This window comes from Gopherus flavomarginatus, chromosome 3 (genome assembly GCF_025201925.1).
Source record: "Gopherus flavomarginatus isolate rGopFla2 chromosome 3, rGopFla2.mat.asm, whole genome shotgun sequence".
NCBI lineage: Eukaryota > Metazoa > Chordata > Testudines > Testudinidae > Gopherus > Gopherus flavomarginatus.
Genome location: NC_066619.1, coordinates 224,616,215 through 224,636,073, shown reverse-complemented (window position 1 = coordinate 224,636,073; position 19,859 = coordinate 224,616,215). Strand labels below are relative to the sequence as shown.

General features: G+C 43.4%; 1 protein-coding gene and 1 long non-coding RNA gene across 5 annotated transcripts in view; one reads left to right on the top strand and one right to left on the bottom strand.

Moving 5' to 3' along the window:
- LOC127048205 (cytochrome P450 4V2-like) overlaps positions 1 to 19,727 on the bottom strand; it is an 86,114-nt gene extending 66,387 nt beyond the window's left edge. Inside the window, exon 1 of one of the 4 annotated variants that reach the window (XR_007773571.1) lies at positions 7,081 to 7,360. Coding sequence is in view for 3 of the 4 variants with exons in the window: in XM_050947764.1 (XP_050803721.1) it covers positions 7,081 to 7,291 (211 nt within the window). In the remaining variant the exon portion in view is untranslated. Of the gene's footprint in view, positions 1 to 7,080; positions 7,365 to 19,653 lie in introns of those variants that run through there. The other 3 variants (XM_050947763.1, XM_050947764.1, XM_050947766.1) reach the window with 3 other exon arrangements.
- On the top strand, positions 2,007 to 2,502 carry LOC127048391 (uncharacterized). The gene is made up of 2 exons (XR_007773637.1): positions 2,007 to 2,417; positions 2,451 to 2,502. It is a non-coding gene; the product is annotated as an uncharacterized LOC127048391 (long non-coding RNA).
- Positions 19,728 to 19,859: the final 132 nt, after the last annotated feature.

The following is a 19,859-nucleotide window of genomic DNA, read 5'->3' as shown; positions in this document are numbered from 1 at the left end:
TGGGAAGAAGAACTTCCTTTTATTTGTTTTAAACCTGCTGCCTATTAATTTCTTTTGGTGACCTCTGTTCTTGTATTATGGGAATAAGTAAATAACTTTTCCTTATCCACTTTCTCAACATCACTCATGATTTTATATACCTCTATCATATCCCCCCTTAGTCTCCTCTTTTCCAAGCTGAAGAGACCTAGTCTCTTTAATCTTTCCTCATATGGGACCCTCTCTAAACCCCTAATAATTTTAGTTGCCCTTTTCTGAACCTTTTCTAGTGCTAGAATATCTTTTTTGAGGTGAGGAGACCACATCTGTACATTGTATTCAAGATGTGGGCATACCATGGATTTATATAAGGGCAATAAGATATTCTCAGTCTTATTCTCTATCCCCTTTTTAATGATTCCTAACATCCTGTTTGCTTTTTTGACCGCCTCTGCACACTGCGTGGACATCTTCAAAGAACTATTCACGATGACTCCAAGATCTTTTTCCTGAATCATTGTAGCTAAATTAGCCCCCATCAGATTGTATGTATAGTTGGGGTTATTTTTTCCAATGTGCATTACTTTACATTTATCCATATTAAATTTCATTTGCCATTTTGTTGCCCAGTCACTTAGTTTTGTGAGATCTTTTGGAAGTTCTTTACAATCTGCTTTGGTCTTAACTATCTTGAATAGTTTAGTATCATCTGCAAACTTTGCCACCTCACTGTTTACCCCTTTCTCCAGATCATTTATGAATAAATTGAATAGGATTGGTCCTAGGACTGACCCTTGGGGAACACCACTCGTTACCCCTATCCATTCTGAGAATTTACTATTAATTTCTACCCTTTGTTCCCTGTCTTTTAACCAGTTCTCAATCCATGAAAGGACCTTCCCTTTTATCCCATGACATCTTAATTTACGTAAGAGCCCTTGGTGAAGGACCTTGTCAAAGGCTTTCTGGAAATCTAAGTACACTATGTCCACTGGATCCCCCTTGTCCACATGTTTGTTGACCCCTTCACAGAACTCTAATAGACTAGTAAGACACGATTTCCCTTTCAAGAAACCATGTTGACTATTGCTCAACAGTTTATGTTTTTCTATGTGTCTGACAATTTTATTTTTAACTATTGTTTCAACTAATTTGCCCGGTACCGATGTCAGACTTACCAGTCTGTAATTGCCGGGATCACCTCTAGAGCCCTTTTTAAATATTGGCGTTACATTAGCTAACTTCCAGTCATTGGGTACTGAAGCCAATTTAAAGGACAGATTATAAATCTTAGTTAATAGTTCCGCAACTTCACATTTGAGTTCTTTTAGAACTCTTGGGTGAATGCCATCGGGTCCCAGTGACTTGTTAATGTTGAGTTTATCAATTAATTCCAAAACCTCCTCTAGTGACACTTCAATCTGTGACAGTTCCTCAGATTTGTCACCTACAAAAGTCAGCTCAGGTTTGGGAATCTCCCTAACATCCTCAGCCGTGAAGACTGAAGCAAAGAATCCATTTAGTTTCTCCGCAATGACTTTATCGTCTTTAAGCACTCCTTTTGTATTTTGATAGTCAAGGAGCCCCACTGGTTGTTTAGCAGGCTTCCTGATTCTGATATACTTAAAAAACATTTTGTTATTACCTTTGGAGTTTTTGGGTAGCCGTTCTTCAAACTCCTCTTTGGTTTTTCTTATTAGACTCTTGCACTTAAGTTGGCAGTGTTTATGCTCCTTTCTACTTGCCTCACTAGGATTTGACTTCCACTTTTTAAAGAAAGTCTTTTTATCTCTCACTGCTTCTTTTACATGGTTGTTAAGCCACGGTGGCTCTTTTTCAGTTCTTCTACTGTGTTTCTTAATTGCAGCGGTTACAGGATAGATAGAATCCAGAAGCCAGTAGGAATATTTTATTTTTCTTCTCTCTGTTAGGGGCTTTTTAGCAGAGAGAAACAGTTTTGTTTTAAAAGGGAACCAAAGAGAATTTTTTTTTCTGCTCTCTCTGGCAGTTGTGGCTTGCATATTAAGCAAGAACCCATTAAGGGGCTATTAAGAGTCTTTTGTGACAATAGCACTCCCATTGAGAGTCATTACCAGCACTATATACATGCAAATAAAGTGGTTTTTCTGGTTTGCTTTACATTGAAAACAAAGGGCAAAAGCACTGTTGCTAGGCAGACCCCAGGAGGCAACAGAGCCTGCAGTTCAGAAGATAAACACCGGAGGGCACCCCAACACAAGAAAACAGGAACCATGACTTCTAAGGCAAAAATTGAGGCCGAAGAACAAATCAAAGAAGCGGAACACAGGCGACAACTGGAAAAAAGACAAAAAGAGGTGGAGCTGAAAGAAAAGGAAGAAAGCATCAAACTGGCAGCCTACCAAAGAGAACAGGCAGCCAAAGAGGCAGCACACAAAAGAAAACTAGAAGAAGAAGAGGTGGCCCACTGAAGGAAACAAGCAGAAGAAGAGGTGGCCCACAGAAGGAAACAAGAAGAAGAAGAGGCGGCCCACCGCCGAGACATGGAAAAACAACAAAAAGAAAATGAAGAGAAGGAAAAACAGAGAAAACATGAACTGGACTTAGCGTGAGCTGGGCTGCATGTGCCAGCCAATCCTAACAACCCTTCGCCAATTATGGTTCCACATCACAGAAAATTTCCCACCTACAAGGCAGGTGACGATACCGAGGCCTTCTTGGAAAATTCTGAAAGAGCCTGTCTTGGGTACAGCATCCCTGAAGACCAGTACATGGTAGAATTGAGGCCACAGCTCAGTGGACCTTTAGCAGAGGTGGCAGTTGAAATGCCTAAGCAGCAAATGAATGACTATAAACTTTTTCAAACCAAGGCCAGATACAGAATGGGGATCACCCCGGATCATGCCAGTCGGCGCTTCAGAACCCAAAAGTGGAAACCAGATGTGTCATTTCCCAAACATGCCTACTACGTTGCAAAAAATTATGAGGCCTGGATATCAGGACACAATGTTAAAACCTTGGAAGAACTGCACCTCCTCATACAAATGGAGCAGTTCTTGGATGGTGTTCCTGAAGACATCACACGGTACATACAAGATGGAAAACCCAAAGATCTCGCTGAGGCGGGGGAGATTGGAGCCAGATGGATGGAAGTGGCAGAAAGCAAGAAAGCTACTGTCAAGGGGAACGAATACCCCAGGGGGCACACCGATCATAAACCCTACAACCGAGGACAGCCAAAGACCCCACATACCACCCAAGTAAAGCCACAGACGCCCTATTCTTCCACCTCACCAGTCTCCAGTAACACACCTCGGCCCAGTGACCCATCAGATGGAAGATGTTTTAAGTGTAATGAACTGGGACATATCAAGGCCAACTGTCCAAAGAATACCATGCGAGTGCAATTCATTACACCACCATCACACCAAAGATCCCACCACTGCCACCATGTCATAACTTTAGTCCCAGATTTGGACCTTAGCGTCCAAAATATGGGGGTTAGCATGAAAACCTCCAAGCTTATTTACCAGCTTGGACTTGGTACTGCTGCCACCACCCAAAAGATTAGAGTGTTTTGGGGCACTCTGGTCCCCCTGAAAAACCTTCCCTGGGGACCCCAAGACCCAAATCCCTTGAGTCTCACAACAAAGGGAAATAATTCTTTTTCCCTTCCCCCCTCCAGGTGCTCCTGGAGAGATACACAGAAGCAACCTCCGTGAATCTAAACAGAAGGATTCCACCCCCCCTAATTCCAGTCCTGGACCAAAAAAAACACTTCCCTCTGACTTCTTCTTCCCACCAATTCCCTGGTGAGTACAGACTCAATTTCCCTGAAATTTCCCAGTAAAGAAAACTTCAACAGATCTTAAAAGAAAGCTTTATATAAGAAAGAAAGAAAAATACATACAAATGGTCTCTCTGTATTAAGGTGACAAATACAGGGTCAATTGCTTAAAAGAAATATGAATAAACAGCCTTATTCAAAAAGAATACAAATCAAAGCACTCCAGCCACTATATTCATGTAAATACAAAATAAACAAACTCTTTGGTACTCACAACTTGGAAACAGAAGATTAGAAAGCAGAAACTACTTCTCCAAAGCTCAGAGAAAGCAGGCAGACAGACAAAAGACTCAGACACAAACTTCCCTCCACCCAGAGTTGAAAAAATCCGGTTTCCTGATTGGTCCTCTGGTCAGGTGCTTCAGGTGAAAGAGACATTAACCCTTAGCTATCTGTTTATGACAATCTCTCACTGCTTCTTTTACATGGTTGTTAAGCCACGGTGGCTCTTTTTCAGTTCTTCTACTGTGTTTCTTAATTTGGGGTATACATTGAAGTTGGGCCTCTATTATGGTATCTTTAAAAAGCGCCCATGCGGCTTGCAGGGATTTCACTTTAATCACTGTACCTTTTAACTTTTGTTTAACTAACCCCCTCAGTTTTGCATAGTTCCCCCTTTTGAAATTAAATGCCACAGTGTTGGGCTGTTGAGATGTTCTTCCCACCACAGGGATGTTAAATGTTATTATATTATGGTCACTATTTCCAAGTGGTCCTGCTATAGTTACCTCTTGGACCAGCTCCTGCACTCCACTCAGGATTAAATCTAGAGTTGCCTCTCCCCTTGTAGATTCCCGTACCAGCTGCTCCATGAAGCAGTCATTTAAAGTATAGAGAAATTTTATCTCTGCATTTCTTCCTGAAATGAAATGTTCCCAGTCATTATGGGAATAATTGAAATCCTCCACTATTATTGGGTTCTTAATTTTGATAGCCTCTCTAATTTCCCTTAGCATTTCATCATCACTATTACTGTCCTGGTCAGGTGGTCGATAATAGATCCCTAATGTTATATTTTTATTAGAGCATGACATTTTTATCCATAGAGATTGTATGGAACATGTGGATTTGCTTAAGATTTTTACTTCATTTGAATCTACATTTTCTTTCACGTATAGTGCCACTCCTTTCCCCTGCTCGACCTGTTCTGTCCTTCCAATATATTTTGTACCCCGGAATGATTGTGTCCCATTGATTGCTCTCAGTCCACCAGGTTTCTGTGATGCCTATTATATCAATATCCTCCTTTATCACAAGGTGTTCTAGTTCACCCATCTTATTATTTAGACTTCTACCATTTGTGTACAAGCACTTTAAAAACTTGTCCCTGTTTATTTGTCTGCCCTTTTCTGATGTGCCAGATTCTTTTTTATGTGACTGTTTATCATCTGATCTGGCCCTTACACTATCCTCTTCCATCCTCTGCTCCTGACTATAACCTGGAGATTTTCTATCATTAGACTCTCCTCTAAGAGAAGTCTGTGTCCGATCCACGTGCTCCTCTGCAGCAGTCGGCTTTCCCCCATCTCCTAATTTAAAAATTGCTCTACAACCTTTTTAATGTTTAGTGTCAGCAGTCTGGTTCCACTTTGGCTTAGGTGCAGCCCATCTCTCATGTATAGGCTCCCCCCATCCCAAAAGTTTCCACAGTTCCTAATGAATGTAAACCCCTCCTCTCTACACCATCATCTCATCCACGCATTGAGACTCTGAAGCTCTGCCTGCGTACCTGGCCCTGTGCGTGGAACTGGGAGCATTTCTGAGAATGCCACCATAGAGGTCCTGGATTTCAGTCTCTTCCCTAGCAGCCTAATTTGACTTCCAGGACATCTCTCCTACCCTTCCCTATGTCATTGGTACCTACATGTACCACGACCATCAGCTCCTCCCAGCACTGCACATAAGTTTGTCTAGATGCCTCGAGAGATCCGCAACCTTCGCACCAGGCAGGCAAGTCACCATACAGTTCTCTATTGGGGTAGAGGTGTATAACTTACCTGAAAGATACTTTTTGTTAAAAAAAAAATCAAGGCTCAATAATACAGCACAAAAGCCCATATTTGCACAGGTACAATAAGCACAGAAATCCATGCATATTGATATTTTTACTATCTCACTGTGGAGAAAGGCACAATAACTTCAGCACCTTACTTAGACTCATAGGAATATAGAAAAATCTCACAGTACAAAAAGAACTAGTATTGTCTGATTTGTCTTGAAAACCAGAGGAGCATAATGAAGGACTCATAACACTGTTATGTTCCAGTTTGGAGTAAATACTGCCTACACTTTGAAAGTTTGTTCTGAAACAATAATTCTTATAAACATAACAGGCTCTTCTATTTATGAAACTATCGTGTGCTTTAGTATAACTCCTTTACCTTAGAATCTAGTGGGAAAACATCTACCATGGCAGTTGTTTTTAAATGTATTAACCATAAAGAGGCTGACCTAGGGTATTTAAAGTTTCATTGAAAGACAAGAAATGGAGTTCAAAGCATACAGGGCTGAAAAGTAGCTTCTGAAAAAGGCAAACGTCAAAATGTCCTTTCGAACTCTTGAATGTTAAAAAATATTTGACATCAGTTAAGAAATATTTGGTAAAAATCAAAACAAACAATTCGTCCCAGTATAATGTTACGTTTGGACCAAGACACAGGGGGAGCTGAAGGCAACACAGCTGTCTGCCACAGTAACTATTATTACCACTGCAGAAGAGAAAGTAACACAGAAGGGAGGCTTTGCAATGGGGAGAGGGGAGTGCTCAAATAATTAAAGGGACAGGACATCACAATTAAGAACTTGTTTTCAAGAAACAAATTTTATAAACTCATTGGAAATAGCGGGGGAAATACCCTAGTAGGAACCATAAAGACTTGTCAGAGGTTTCTGGGGGAGGTTTTGATTGGTTGAAGTAGAGTCTCGGGAATACTGCTTGGCTGTTTTGCCTGGATCTAGAAATGCAGCAGGATGCTGAGTATTAAACTGTTTTGGTTTTGTTTGCAGCTTGGAAAAAAAGTCTTTAACATAAGAACAGCTCACTCCTACTCTGTTATTCTCCAACAACGATTAGTGATGGGGCGAGTCCAGCTCCTACTTATACAGCCCCCAAAACCCCAGCCACTTCCCGAGCACGTTACAAATGTCTACACCGCTGTACGCCCTGTTGCTGGGGCTGATTCCCCAGAGGCATTGCGGTCACCCCGGGGAGAGGATGCTGCAGGAGGGGGGGGGGGTTGCAGGCAGCTACCGCTACGTGTCTGGGCGGCCGTTACCTTCCCCTTTGCGCTCGAAGAGCAGAGCATTTCCCAGCAAAGGGTAACAGGGGCTGACCCCCGGAATCGGCTTCAGCGCCTTCCACTTGCCCAGATAAGCCAGGAGCAGGCGGCACGTGGCGGCTGCCAGCAGCACGAAGAGCAGAGTGACGGCTCCGGCCCCCCAGTAGAGCAGCCGGTCCCACTCCGGAGCCAGCTGCAGAGCCCCCATCGCTGCCTCGAGCCCGGCCGCTGGGCGTGCACTGAGCCGCAGTCCCGTGAACAGTTCCGCGCTCCCCTCCCCCGAGCTCGGGTGCTGCGCCAGGGGACTCCACGAGGCGGAGGCGGAGGCGGAGCCCGAGCCCCGGGGCTGGGCAGGAGTGGAAGAGGCCGGGGGAATGACAGGGAAGGAGGGATCCCCAGAGAAGTTTGAATGAGGGAGAAGAGCAGCAACTGTAGCAGGAGAGGAAGGAAACGCTGCTGTGATCGGTGTCTGCTCTTGTTCTCACTGTGTAACCTGGGATCCGCAGGGGGTGACACGGCCACACGGCAGGGGAAAGACCACGAAGCTGGGAAGCATCAGAGCGGGCAGACGCAGCGAAGGCACAGACCCTGTGCAACTCCCTCAGCTTCAGTTAGGCCACATGCCTGCAGCAAAGGGCAAAGTGTGGCCCTAGGAGTAAATGCTTCAGCTTTCAGCAGCCATGGACCAGGAGCCCCACCTCTAAATGTGACACCCCTGAGCCTGTGCAGTCTGGAATCTGAACTTGGAGGGTCAGGTGAGGTCTCTCCGTAGTTGTCAGTGACCCTAACTAGTGCTGCTCATAGCGAGAGGGGCAAAACCATTTTTCACCCGGCTACTGCAGGGCACAGGGCACAGAGCATAACTCCCAGCCTTGTGGGCAACACTGAGAATACGTTCAGGATGCAGGCAATATTACAGAAGGGAACAGGAAGAGGGACAAACTACAAGAACCAAATGTAATCATGAGTTGATACCCTGTGAGGTGGAGGGTCCCAGACCTCGGTCCTCCATCCCGAGCCCGGAAGTCTACACAACAATGAGACAGCCCTGCAGCCCTACCTGTGAGCCCAAGCCCACGGACTCCCCTCTTAGGTCAGTGGAAGCACTCCTGGTAAGGATGCGCACCAATGACCCAAGGAGGGTAGCTGGATGTGAATCACTGCAGAAATTACTGAGGTGGCTGTTGTAGTACTTAAAAAGTAGTTAGATGAGGCCCTGAAACATAAACCCTTGTATCAGAGGCCCGGTATGAGGCCTAAGGCCTGAACTAAACTAATGGTCAAGACTTTAATATAAAGCAAAGTTAAGCTGTGAGCAAGAGGCAGGCCCTGCTCAGAGTCTGGCAAGGAGAGGGCTGATGTTGCAAATACACACATACCTAAAAGGTATTGGACACCAGAGATATAAACATGTGCCAAGATGATACCAGAACACTCTGATACTTGTATGTTCCACACAGATAACAAGGAACAAGCTGACCCATCCTAAAGGCAGGGGCAAAAGGGTAATATGATGGATGGGGTTGTTTTGATCGAACCAACATGTAGAAGGTGATAGGCGGAACCTTACTACGTAGAGGGGTTGTACTTCAATGTGTCAGGAGTGAGGTGTAACTTGTTTGCACCTTTGTATAAGAATGCACCGCTGAGGGGTTGTCTTTGTCTGGCCTAGGGGGCAGTAGTAAACCCCACCACTGACTAAGCCGGTCCGTTGTCAGGCAGCACATATGTACTAGCAGAACTGCAGACATCTGATCCAGGGAGCTAGAGACTGTGTTTCATTTGGCAATAAATCTTGTCAGCTGCCTTCATACCTTATCAGAGTCTGTGGTCCTTGGCGTTTCTCTCGGGGTCTGCTGTGCCAACTATCTATGCAGAGCCGGGGCAGCACGCAGAGGGAACACATAACTGACTGTTATCAACATAGATAGATATTGGATAGAGCAGACCACCACGCTGGTGACACTTGATGACAGCTGTAAGTCAGCCGAATATAGGTCAACTTTCTAGTGTAGACATACCCTAAATCAGTGCTTCTCAAACATTGCAGGTTGGCAACCCTTTATTTGAAGTCAACATTTTTCACAACTCCATTACATTTACTATAAAAGGTAAGAGTAAAAATGTATAGATGGTACCAATCATAACCCTATGTAATTTATAATTTATTTGGGTGCATGGTTTCAGAGGTTGCCATAGAATACTTGATGTTGTATGGTAAGGATGTGTGGGGAGTGAGATTTTCTTTACTATAGATTGTAATAAAAAAAAATTATGCTTTGTAACTCCCCCACAAGGGGATCGCAAGCCACTGGCTTAGAAAACACTAATCTAAATTGTGTAGGAAGTCAGACTAGAGATGATCAGAATGACACCTTGTGGACTTAAAAATCTATAACTTCTCAAAGTTATTGATTGTCTTTCCGATCTTAGTCTAGTCCTTGTTGTTGAGGTACACAGCTTCTGGCATATCCAAGTAACTTAACAATATTTTAGTACATTAGGTAGAGATCCCTCCTTCAATGCCCTTAGTGAAGGCAACTCTGCTACATTTCTTCCGTGATGAAAACTTGTCTTTTTCCATCCAAACGCACATTTAAGCCTATCTTTCTGACATCTCCTTTGGATGCCTAGCTAGCAATTTATCTTCAGCATGGCCAAAATTGAGCTTACCATCTTCACTCACAAATTTTCCATCACAGTGGATCACACCACCATCCTCCCAGTCGCTGATGTCCATAATCTGGATGTCATTTTTGACTCAGCCCTCACCCTGGATGTGTGTGTGTCTAGAGAATCTCCAAGTATCACCACTTCTGTCTGCATAATATTTCAAAGTTTTAGCCTTTTTCTGTCTCTCTGGATTGCCAAGGCTGTTGTTCAGGCCTTCATCAGCTCATGCTTTTGTAACATGTTTTTGTATATGAAATAAGTTATATAAGTTGTTTTGTGCTTTAGAATAAGTTGTACTTTATGCCTTTACATTTTGTTAAGGTAGTTGACCATGTCTTAGACATAGAGTCTGAAATTCAAAACGGTGTGTCTGCCAAACAGCTCAACTCCATCTTTGTTTAGCGTCTTGTTGAAGTTTTCGCATCCTTTTGGAACTTTGGCGGGAAAGGCAGTAAATGGTTAGCACAGAATTGGTTCAAACAGGTTCCAGCAGGGGAGCTGCCAGTTTTACTTCAGAACTTTGGTGCGCTTGTTCCTATATAAACTCTGAGCACCTGCAGCCTAGTTGCTGTCTGTCCTAGAGGCAGCCACGGTACCGTTATATTTGTATGGCTACATGAACCAGAAGACCAGCATCTGAAGACATCAGTATTAAAAACTGTAACTGTGCTACCACTCTATGAACACATTATTTTCAGAAAAAGGTTACAGAGGTCCTGTTGATTGCTCACCCATGCGTGATCGCAGAGCCAGGCCTCTTTTCAGCATCAGCAGATCCTGTTGATCTCCCACTAAGAAGCGGTTGAGATCCAGGATCCATCAGTTGATTGTGACAACGGTGTCGTACCATCTACTGCCTATCAACACCTAGAAATGGTGAAATATCTGGGGTATTTTTGTTTTAGGTTTATTTGTTTATTGCCAGGGTATCTGTTTGGTTGGGCCTGGATTTTAAATCCAAATTGTCAAACCACATCTTGCTGTTGTTTCTTATTAAGTTATCTGTTCTAAATAAAAGCTGTCATATGTTTACTTTATTCTTCTCTCTTCTCTGTCCATTTGCATCACTATCTTTCCCTATACCGCATAAGGGGCCAAGATCCTGCTAATTAGCTGCAAGGTATAGCTGGCGCATACCATCCTCGCCATCATAGTTAACATTGCAGGGTTAACACTTTCACTGCTATAATCTACTTTTCTCCAGCTTTGAGGCAAGACAAATTGCCATCTTAAAGCCATTTAAAGTGTTCCAGCTAGGATTATCTTCCTGGCTCATCACACTCAAAACTTCTGGGCTGCTACTGACACAGTTCTAAAAATGTCTCCTATTTTAAGGGTCTAACTGAGCATTTCAACACTCTGCTGCATGATCCAATTGCCAGTTTTGAAATTCACCATGCCTGTGGCTTGCTGAAGGTCGCACATCAAGTCAGTAATACAGCTGGTGTAGTCCAGGAATACAAGTCAAGAAATATGAATTCTAGTCACAGCTCTGCCACTGATTTGTCTTGTGACCCTTGGCAAATCACATACCCTTTCTGTGCCTTCGGGATTTAAGAATACTGGTGAAGGAACAGGAATAATCTGTGAGACTGATAGTTAGCTAGAGAGATTAGAGACAAGAACAAAAACTAAAGTGAGATTCAGCTTGGTAAAAGGTATGTTGATGCCACAGTTAACTGTGATTACGTCTGAGTATTAAACTGAGGCTACAGCCTAACTTCCTCAATTCCTGTAACTCTGTTTCAAGGGCAATCACAGTAGTTATCTTCCTCCCTACTTAATTGCTGTCCTGAATAACAGTGGGGGATGTCTGGATATTAGGAAAAACTATTTCACTAGGAGGGTGGTGAAGCACTGGAGGGGTTACCTAGGGAGGTGGTGGAATCTCCATCCTTAGAGGTTTTTAAGGCCCAGCTTGACAAAGCTCTGGCTGGGATGATTTAGTTGGTGTTCGTCCTGCTTTGAGCAGTGTGTTGGATTAGATGACCTCCTGAGGTCTCTTCCAACCCTAATCTTCTATGATTTTTGCATAACATGAGGGAAAATGGAACAACCAAACAGGAATACAGGATTAAGTCTGTCATAAAACTATTGGCCACATAATTCTGCCTCTAGCCTGCTTCATGAATAACAAAAAGCCCTACCCTTACAGTGAGCTGCACTAGCCAAGAGGAGGAGTCTCTCCATCTCACTTGTTGGCATGCATGTACACTCAGCCCTGCCTCTGACGGTGATCATGCAGGCATGAACCTCCAGCCCCCCAGCACACTGGAACAGACCTGCTTCTGGGGAAGAGGCACATGTCTCCCGGCAGAATTTTTTTTGCATTTTTCTGCACAGGGGTCACAGAAAAATGTGAGCCATATGAATTCTGCGCCCCTGCATTGACGCAGAATCCCCCCATGGGTAACATATGTATAAGAAATATAGGGGATTAGGAAAGTAGGTGTGAACTCTATACACCACAATCATAGTGAATAGTTTCTAGATATATGCAAATATGTCCCCATTTTATTAAACAGCTATTATTATTATTATTATTAAAGATGCTACTTGTGATTTTCATGTATTTTACCATCCAGCTCTTATTCAGTATTGAACCCAGAAGGAAGCCTCTAACAGACAGAATAATTTTCTGTCTCTTACCCCTTTATCCATTATAAAGGATAGAGTCTAGTAAAGGTTCCTATTTATATTAAACTGTTTAGGAATCCTTGTTTCTTTCTTATTCTTCACTAGGATTTCTACCACCTTAAAGTTAGAGTCTTACGGCCCCTCAAAAACACAATCTTCATGTGTGGCTTCCTATTTCTGAACTCCCAGACTTCATCACCCCTCAAAGTCTCATTTGCTTTGGCTTGTGTCTATTCTCTACGTGAAATGGAAACAATTACCAAGGCCTCCTTAAAGAAGATATCTAGGATATTATTTCTCCTTTTCCTCAGAATACTTGTCAGGATTCTTAACTAAGTTCTACAATAGCTGTACTAAGAACATAAGAACGGCCGTACTGGGTCAGACCAAAGATTCATCCAGCCCAGTATCTGTCTACCGACAGTGGCCAATGCCAGGTGCCCCAGAGGGAGTGAACCTAACAGGCAATGATCAAGTGATCTCTCTCCTGCCATCCATCTCCACCCTCTGACAAACAGGGGCTAGGGACACCATTCCTTACCCATCCTGGCTAATAGCCATTTATAGACTTAACCACAATAAATTTATCCAGTTCTCTTTTAAGCACTGTCATAGTCCTAGCCTTCACAACCTCCTCAGGTAAGGAGTTCCACAAGTTGACTGTGCACTGCGGGAAGAAGAACTTCCTTTTATTTGTTTTAAACCTGCTGCCTATTAATTTCATTTGGTGACCCCTAGTTCTTGTATTATGGGAATAAGTAAATAACTTTTCCTTATCCACTTTCTCCACATCACTCATGAAACTTACTGGGACTCTCCTATATCACACTGTGACACAAAGACTCCTTGCAAAGGGCCCCTCGGTCTTTGAAAACAACTCTCACCCCAGACCTGATGAACACTACACCAAAGACATCTAAAGGATATTTATCAATAAAGAGTAAAATGTAAGGTATCTACAGAAAGCTCATAACTTCTCAAGATTCATAATCATTGCAAGATGTATCTACAGGTAATATTTAAGGCATAATGTATTTATACAGAAAGTATGCTTTATAGACGTGAAGTAAAAGTTAGTCATCAAGGGATAATATATCTCAGTGATGACTCATTCAAGAAGGAGGGAGTTGCTACCTTGCCCTGGTTAGCCAGTGATGCAATACCAGGCTCAGTTTTCTAGCCTTGCTCCATCCCTAGACTATCAATGGAAAACATCAGAGACAACCACAAACAGTCGAAACCACTTGGATGTAAAAAAGGACCATTGCAACAGACAGGGGCTTGCCGTAGCTGTGAATAAAAACAAAAAAGACTGATTCAGAATAGTGGATGGTGAAGAAAGACCCTCTGCATCCTTTCACTGAGGTGACATCTTGAGGATCACAAATGTTCTCAAGAAAAACTGGATCCTGTTCCTGTGAAGCCAGCCAAGACTCCAAGAGACTGATTGTGCGGGGGTGGGGGCGAGTAGGGGCATGACCCACTTGTACTTCATTAGATATTAACAGTTACCTTTCCTAAGTATAGACCCAGGTTTGCATTTTACTGTTTTGTATTACCACCATTTATTTCCATCACACTCTTTTTTCTAATTAACTCTCCTTTCTTAAATAAATCTACTTTGTTTTATTGTAAGCGCTCACAAGCGCTATATGTTACACCAGAGTTGGGGGGGAGGAGGGGATGAGGGTGTTTAAGGTAAAACTGGTAAAGGGATACACAACACTGTTAGGTGCACAGGATCTGGGATTTTTGTGAATAGCCACTGTCAGGGACTGGATATCACAGGAGAAAGATTCAAGGGACTGGTTTGCATATATCGTTAGCCTGCAAGTCAAACCCAGGGCTGGCACAGTACAGAGGGGAGTGCTTGAGCAGCTGGTGGTGTTAGGCTGCTGACACCCAGACAGGGGCAGGCAGGACTCCCTCAGGCTGGAGGCAGGGGGAACAAGGTGACTCACAGGACTGGGTGCCCTGAGAATCATCACACACACCTCTTATACAATAAAGTTGGTTTTTTTTTCACTATTCTATGTCTCATACAGTGAAGCGATACTATATAATACCAACTAAGGCTAAGATTATGTCACGGATTCTGTGACCTTCAGAGACCTCCATGACATTTTCCAGCCCCAGGGTGGCAGGCAAGAGTTGTCAGCCGGTGGGGGCCCTGGAGCTCTGAGCCGTCATGGGAGGTCGGGGCCCCACAGCTCTCAGACGCAGTAGGTGGCACAGGAACCCAGAGCTCTGAGCCACTAAAGGTGGCAGAGGGACATTGGTGCTCCCTGTCACTGCAACTCTGACCTGCCATGGGTGGATCCCAGAGCTCCCAGCTACCCCAGGCAGCAGGTGCTGGACACCCCCTTTCCAAAGTGGGGCTAAGGCCTCCTCCCATCAGTCCCATTTTGTCAGTTATTTTTCTTCCATTAATTTTTATTTTTAATTGCTCGTGACCGGTCCCTGACATTTGCTAAAAATAACTGGGACAAAATCTTAATACTAATCTATATTTTTGTGACACATGGCCTCTTCTATCAATAATCTGGGTTCTTGTGTTTCCATCTCACTTGGAGGTGATGCCTTGTGACTTTTAAAGCAAGACCTAAGACAAATTTCTCCATTTGACTTGTCTCCAAGGCTTCAGACACTACGAAAGAGCAAAAAGTATTAAGGAGCTCATGGCTAATTGCTCCTCTTATGAGTTAAATATCATCACATATTTGCCTTAGAATATTTTAATACTTAGAAATGCTCATTAAAAAGGTTATTTTTCCATAAAACTTGCTATTTTAAAAGGCACTATAAGTGTAGACACTTTTAGTTGTAACAGATTGTACTACAGACTCTACCCTCAGCTAGACTTGCTCAATTTTTTATTTTTTGGGGGGGGGGGTCAAATTTTTGAAAGACTCCTACCTATTCTACTTTCCACCCAATTTCAGAAGTGGTTTAATAAAATAGCACTAGTTCTGTTAGCATAATATTGTTTCCCTAAATCATGTATCGTCTCTGTCTCAGGAGAAGTTTTATCCCCCCAGGCAGTTCACCCTCTACAGCTGTGACTAGTGTTGCTTCAGCCAACCAGCAGTGTTCATGCTCTGTCAGTAAGACTGCCCATTTTGTTGAACAAATTTTGCTTTTGCTGTCAAAAAATACATACCAACTCAGCTTCCCCTCCACTGTTTTTTTTCCATCAGCCACCTAATTCCTTCCATACAGGCTTTTCACCAGTTGCCTGGCCCATTCCCTGTTATTTCTCATTCCAGACACTTTAGTGATCCATACACGGCATAGTGATCCCAGGTTCAGACTCAGGTTTAAGCCGAAACTACACTGTCCACACACAAAGCCTTATAACCTGTGCCAGAAACCTCTCAGGCCTGTAGCCTCACACAGGCATATATGGGTCCAAGCCAGAGTCCCACTGTGGCATGGGTAAAAGTGAGTCATTTTACAGTGTGGACATAGCTGATGCCTGGGTCGCCAAGCTCACATCCAGAGAGTCGGTCAGCACTATCTCACAATCCCCTAGGCCTGTGTCCCCCAACCCTTCTACCTCAAACTTACCACTTGATTCCCAGGAACCGGAAGCACTCTCCTGGTTCAAACACAACTCTGTTTAACCATCCTTTCCATGTGGACTGCTCAACTGTAAACACAGTTAACCTACTGTGTGTCAGCTATGTCCATCTCTAAGAAGAAACCCTACATCAAGTACACTGCTAGCTGACCAGAGGAACACAGCCAGATTCTGGTAAAACTGCAGTGGAAGGAGAGCAAGACATCTGACTTCACCAGAGCACAAGAAATGATCATGAGTACAAAAGTATCTTGGAAAACCTGGGAGCGTTGGGGAACCACTGGCATGTGATCAATACCAGGAGCAAGTTAAGCAGCTGAAGACCACTTATTGCCAAACCACAGGTACTAACCACACCTCAGAGCACTCTCCATCAGCACCCCCTACCTCTTCTACAAGCAATCAGATTGGCTGCTGGGAACTGTGCCAAGCAAAGAGCCCACAGTGCTGCATGACAATTTCCTGAGCAGGGATGGCTGATAAGTAGTGTTGTTCCATGAACAGGGTCAGGACTGGGACTCAGGAGCCCTGGATTCTATTCTCACCTCTGCTACTGACCTGCTAGGTGATTTGGGAAAGTCACTAAATTTCTCTGTGCCCATTTACCCTACAACTTTTAAAAGATATATTTATACTGTAGACTCTCTGGGGCAGGGATTGTCACCTATTGTATGTATGTACAGGGCTGACACACTGGAGCCCTGAGCCTGCCAGTGCACTCTAGGCACTACTGCACTACACATAATGAATAACAAAAAACTGTAAGTTACTTTTTGGGTTTTTTTGTATGGTCTAAACAGATGCAAGGAGTATGAAATGCTGCCTCTATTCATTAAGTACATATTTTAATGTTAAAATAAATCTGCTGAAGCATTAGATACAGGATTTTTTATTAGGTTTCACATGAGTATGTGACATTAAAAAACTTTAATAACAACTGGTTTGGTAAGAGAGAACTGTCTTATTCACAGGTCAGCAAGCAGGTTCAAATCTTGAGAATGTATGGAATAATTCAGCCTGACAAGACAACTGTTGTTTCCTGAGAACAATTCCATTTGAGCTACAGAACACTTAACATACTGAACGAAATACAGTTCTCTAATCACTGTTCAGATGAAGATAAATTAAACAAGGAAGAAAGGCTAGGGACAGGCAATTTTTACAAAGAGCAACAGGAAAAGTCTGACACTAGAAAAGAGAAAGGGCATAACAGGGATAAACACAGGGTAGTATAAACTCTTATTTAAAAAGACGTTAACTTTGTACATAATCAGTGCAGGGACAATCCAAAATGCCTGTAACACTGGAGAGGGGAAGGGGGAAGGGGAATACAGCTACAGGGATTTAAGCAGTTTGTTACTTGCTTCTGCCAACTGAGAAGCAGAACTATGTAGTTGCTTCCCAAATGAAGAACTAAGTTAGTGTACGTGTGTGAAAGAGACAGTGGCCTCATCTTTACCCTGGAAAGACACCAAATTCCTGCAGTCCAGATTTAAACCATTAGTTTTCTTTTCTTTTTCTTTCATTTTGATCCAGTCTCTGCTGATGCTACTTTTGAACAAGGCCATACACATATGCCCAGGACTGGAAGACGAAGCAGCATACAGTTTGCTGCAATACTCTTTCTTTATTCTTTCTGACGATAGCTAGTAGGCCGAGAAGTACAGTCCTCCATTTATTGCCATGGATTTTCTCTTTCCAAGTTATATTAAGAGGCTACTTGAAATCTCTTCCTGAAAGTGGATGGATTTCTTTGAAAGGATTTGGAGTAATGCTGTGAGCCTGAAAATACAAAACATTATTTGGTAAGTGTACTATAACCAAAAGTCACACCAACTCTGTATTGGGGTTACTTCTGTAGGCCTCCTTTAGAAGAACATTTATTAGCTGATTGTATTGTCACACGTCACCGTTTTTTATCCAAGTAGTTCTTTTGGTTTGTATTAGTTTCTCTGCATGAAGCTTTAACTAAAAAATTATCCAAAACTCAGGAAAACCTACAATTCTCAGGAATGAGAATGGACACACAACGTGTGGAATGGCAGACTTTCATTAGCTGAATGGAAACTAAAATAAAAAGTACTGCTTTATCCCAGAAGTTTGAGAGCCCCATATGAATAATGAATTCCACTCCAGTACCTGCTTGCTTTGCTGGTACAGTAAAGGAAAGACCTAGCTGAAATCCAGCAATGATTTAATTTAAGATTTGATTTAAAGAACATTATAAACAAAAAATTTCCATTTTCTTTTTCACATTAAAATTACTTGATTATGTTCAATACACTAATAATGAATGAGGGACTTGTACACTTTGTAGCTCATGTAAGCCAAGCTTATCACACACATCAGGGGCTCCTTGCATCCCTCCATTTCCCCCCACCTCCAGCTTCTTATATGTCACCGTATCATCCCCCTCTTTTTCAGGGACTCCCTGCAACTACCCCCCAATCTCCTCACTGCCAGGGGTTCTGTGTGCCCCCAATTTCCCCTTCCTCCCATGTAAGGGCCAACCCTTTCTACCCGCTAATGCCAGTGGCTCTGTGTATCCCTATTCCCACTTGATCCCATGCACTCCTCCCCCCATCTCCCTATGCCAAAGGGTCTGTCTCTCTCCTTCCCCCCATGCAAAGGGCTCCCAAATATCCCCCCACCACCACGTTTCCCCCACTCTCCCCATCCCCCTTGGCAGGGACTCTGCTTGCAAATCTTTCACCTTTTCCTCCCTGCCACCCATACCAATTGCCACCCATTCCCTCTCTTGCCCTATACCAGGGTCCCCTATTCTCCCGAGTGACAGGAGCTCTGTGTGAACACCCACATTCCCCACATCATTCATGTGTCAAACTCTCTTGGGAGGATGAGCAGGAGCACTGTGATGCAGGAAGGTACCAATGGGTGCCATCAACCAGATGTTTGATCCACAGACAACTGCAGAGGTGCTTGAAGCTGTGTCTGTTCTAGACAGATGGCGGTGCCCACAGTTCCTCCCTTGCAGTGTTCTGATTTCCCCCCAAAAAACAATAGGGTTCTGGCCACTGATGCTTAGAAGGGACCCTGATATTTTGGAATTGATTAGATTCAGTGTTCAAAAGTTTTCGAATTACATAGACAGACAGACAAACAAACAGAGAAATGCCATCAAGTTGGGTGCAAAGCTTTTTCAACCTCATCCAATGAAAAAGCATAATTATATGGAGTATGTTTAGACATTTTATAATCTAGTGTGGAATGTCATGTGCAGAAAACATCTATGAATGTCTGAAAAGATTTATAAACAAACACTGCCACTGTTGCCATTTACATGGAACCTATGAGGGGGTTGCACACTTCATAGCTTTTGTAGGCCGAGCTTATTATACACACCAGAGGCTCCTTGCATTCCTCCACACCCCCCATCCCAACCCCACAAAAGCTCCCTGCATGCTGCCCGCCCATTCCCCTCTATTTCAGGAACTCCACCAATCTTCTTCCTGCCAGGGGCTCTGTGTGCCTCCCCATTTCCCTCTCCACCCATACCAGGTTCCCCATTATCCCCACTTCTTCCATGCCCTCCTTTATCCTCTTCCCCCTCATGTCAGAGGCTCTGTGTACTTCCCCACACCAGGTTCCCCCAATTTCCCCCTCAGCAGCAGTTCTGTGCAGTACAGCTTTTTTTAAATTAATCTTTTGCTTTTGCTTACCTGTTAAAAAGCCTTGACCTATCCATGTATTGTTTGCAAAATCCATGGGCGTCAATGAACTTTTCTGAGGGGTGTCTGACTGTAAAAAGGGAGAAAATATTTTTGTTCATTATGATTCTCTCACAGATTAAGGATTCGGTTGTGAGTTTCGCACCAGAGCCCAGCACAGAGATCAGTGGTGGAGTTGCACTGCTCTAGAAGGAGTA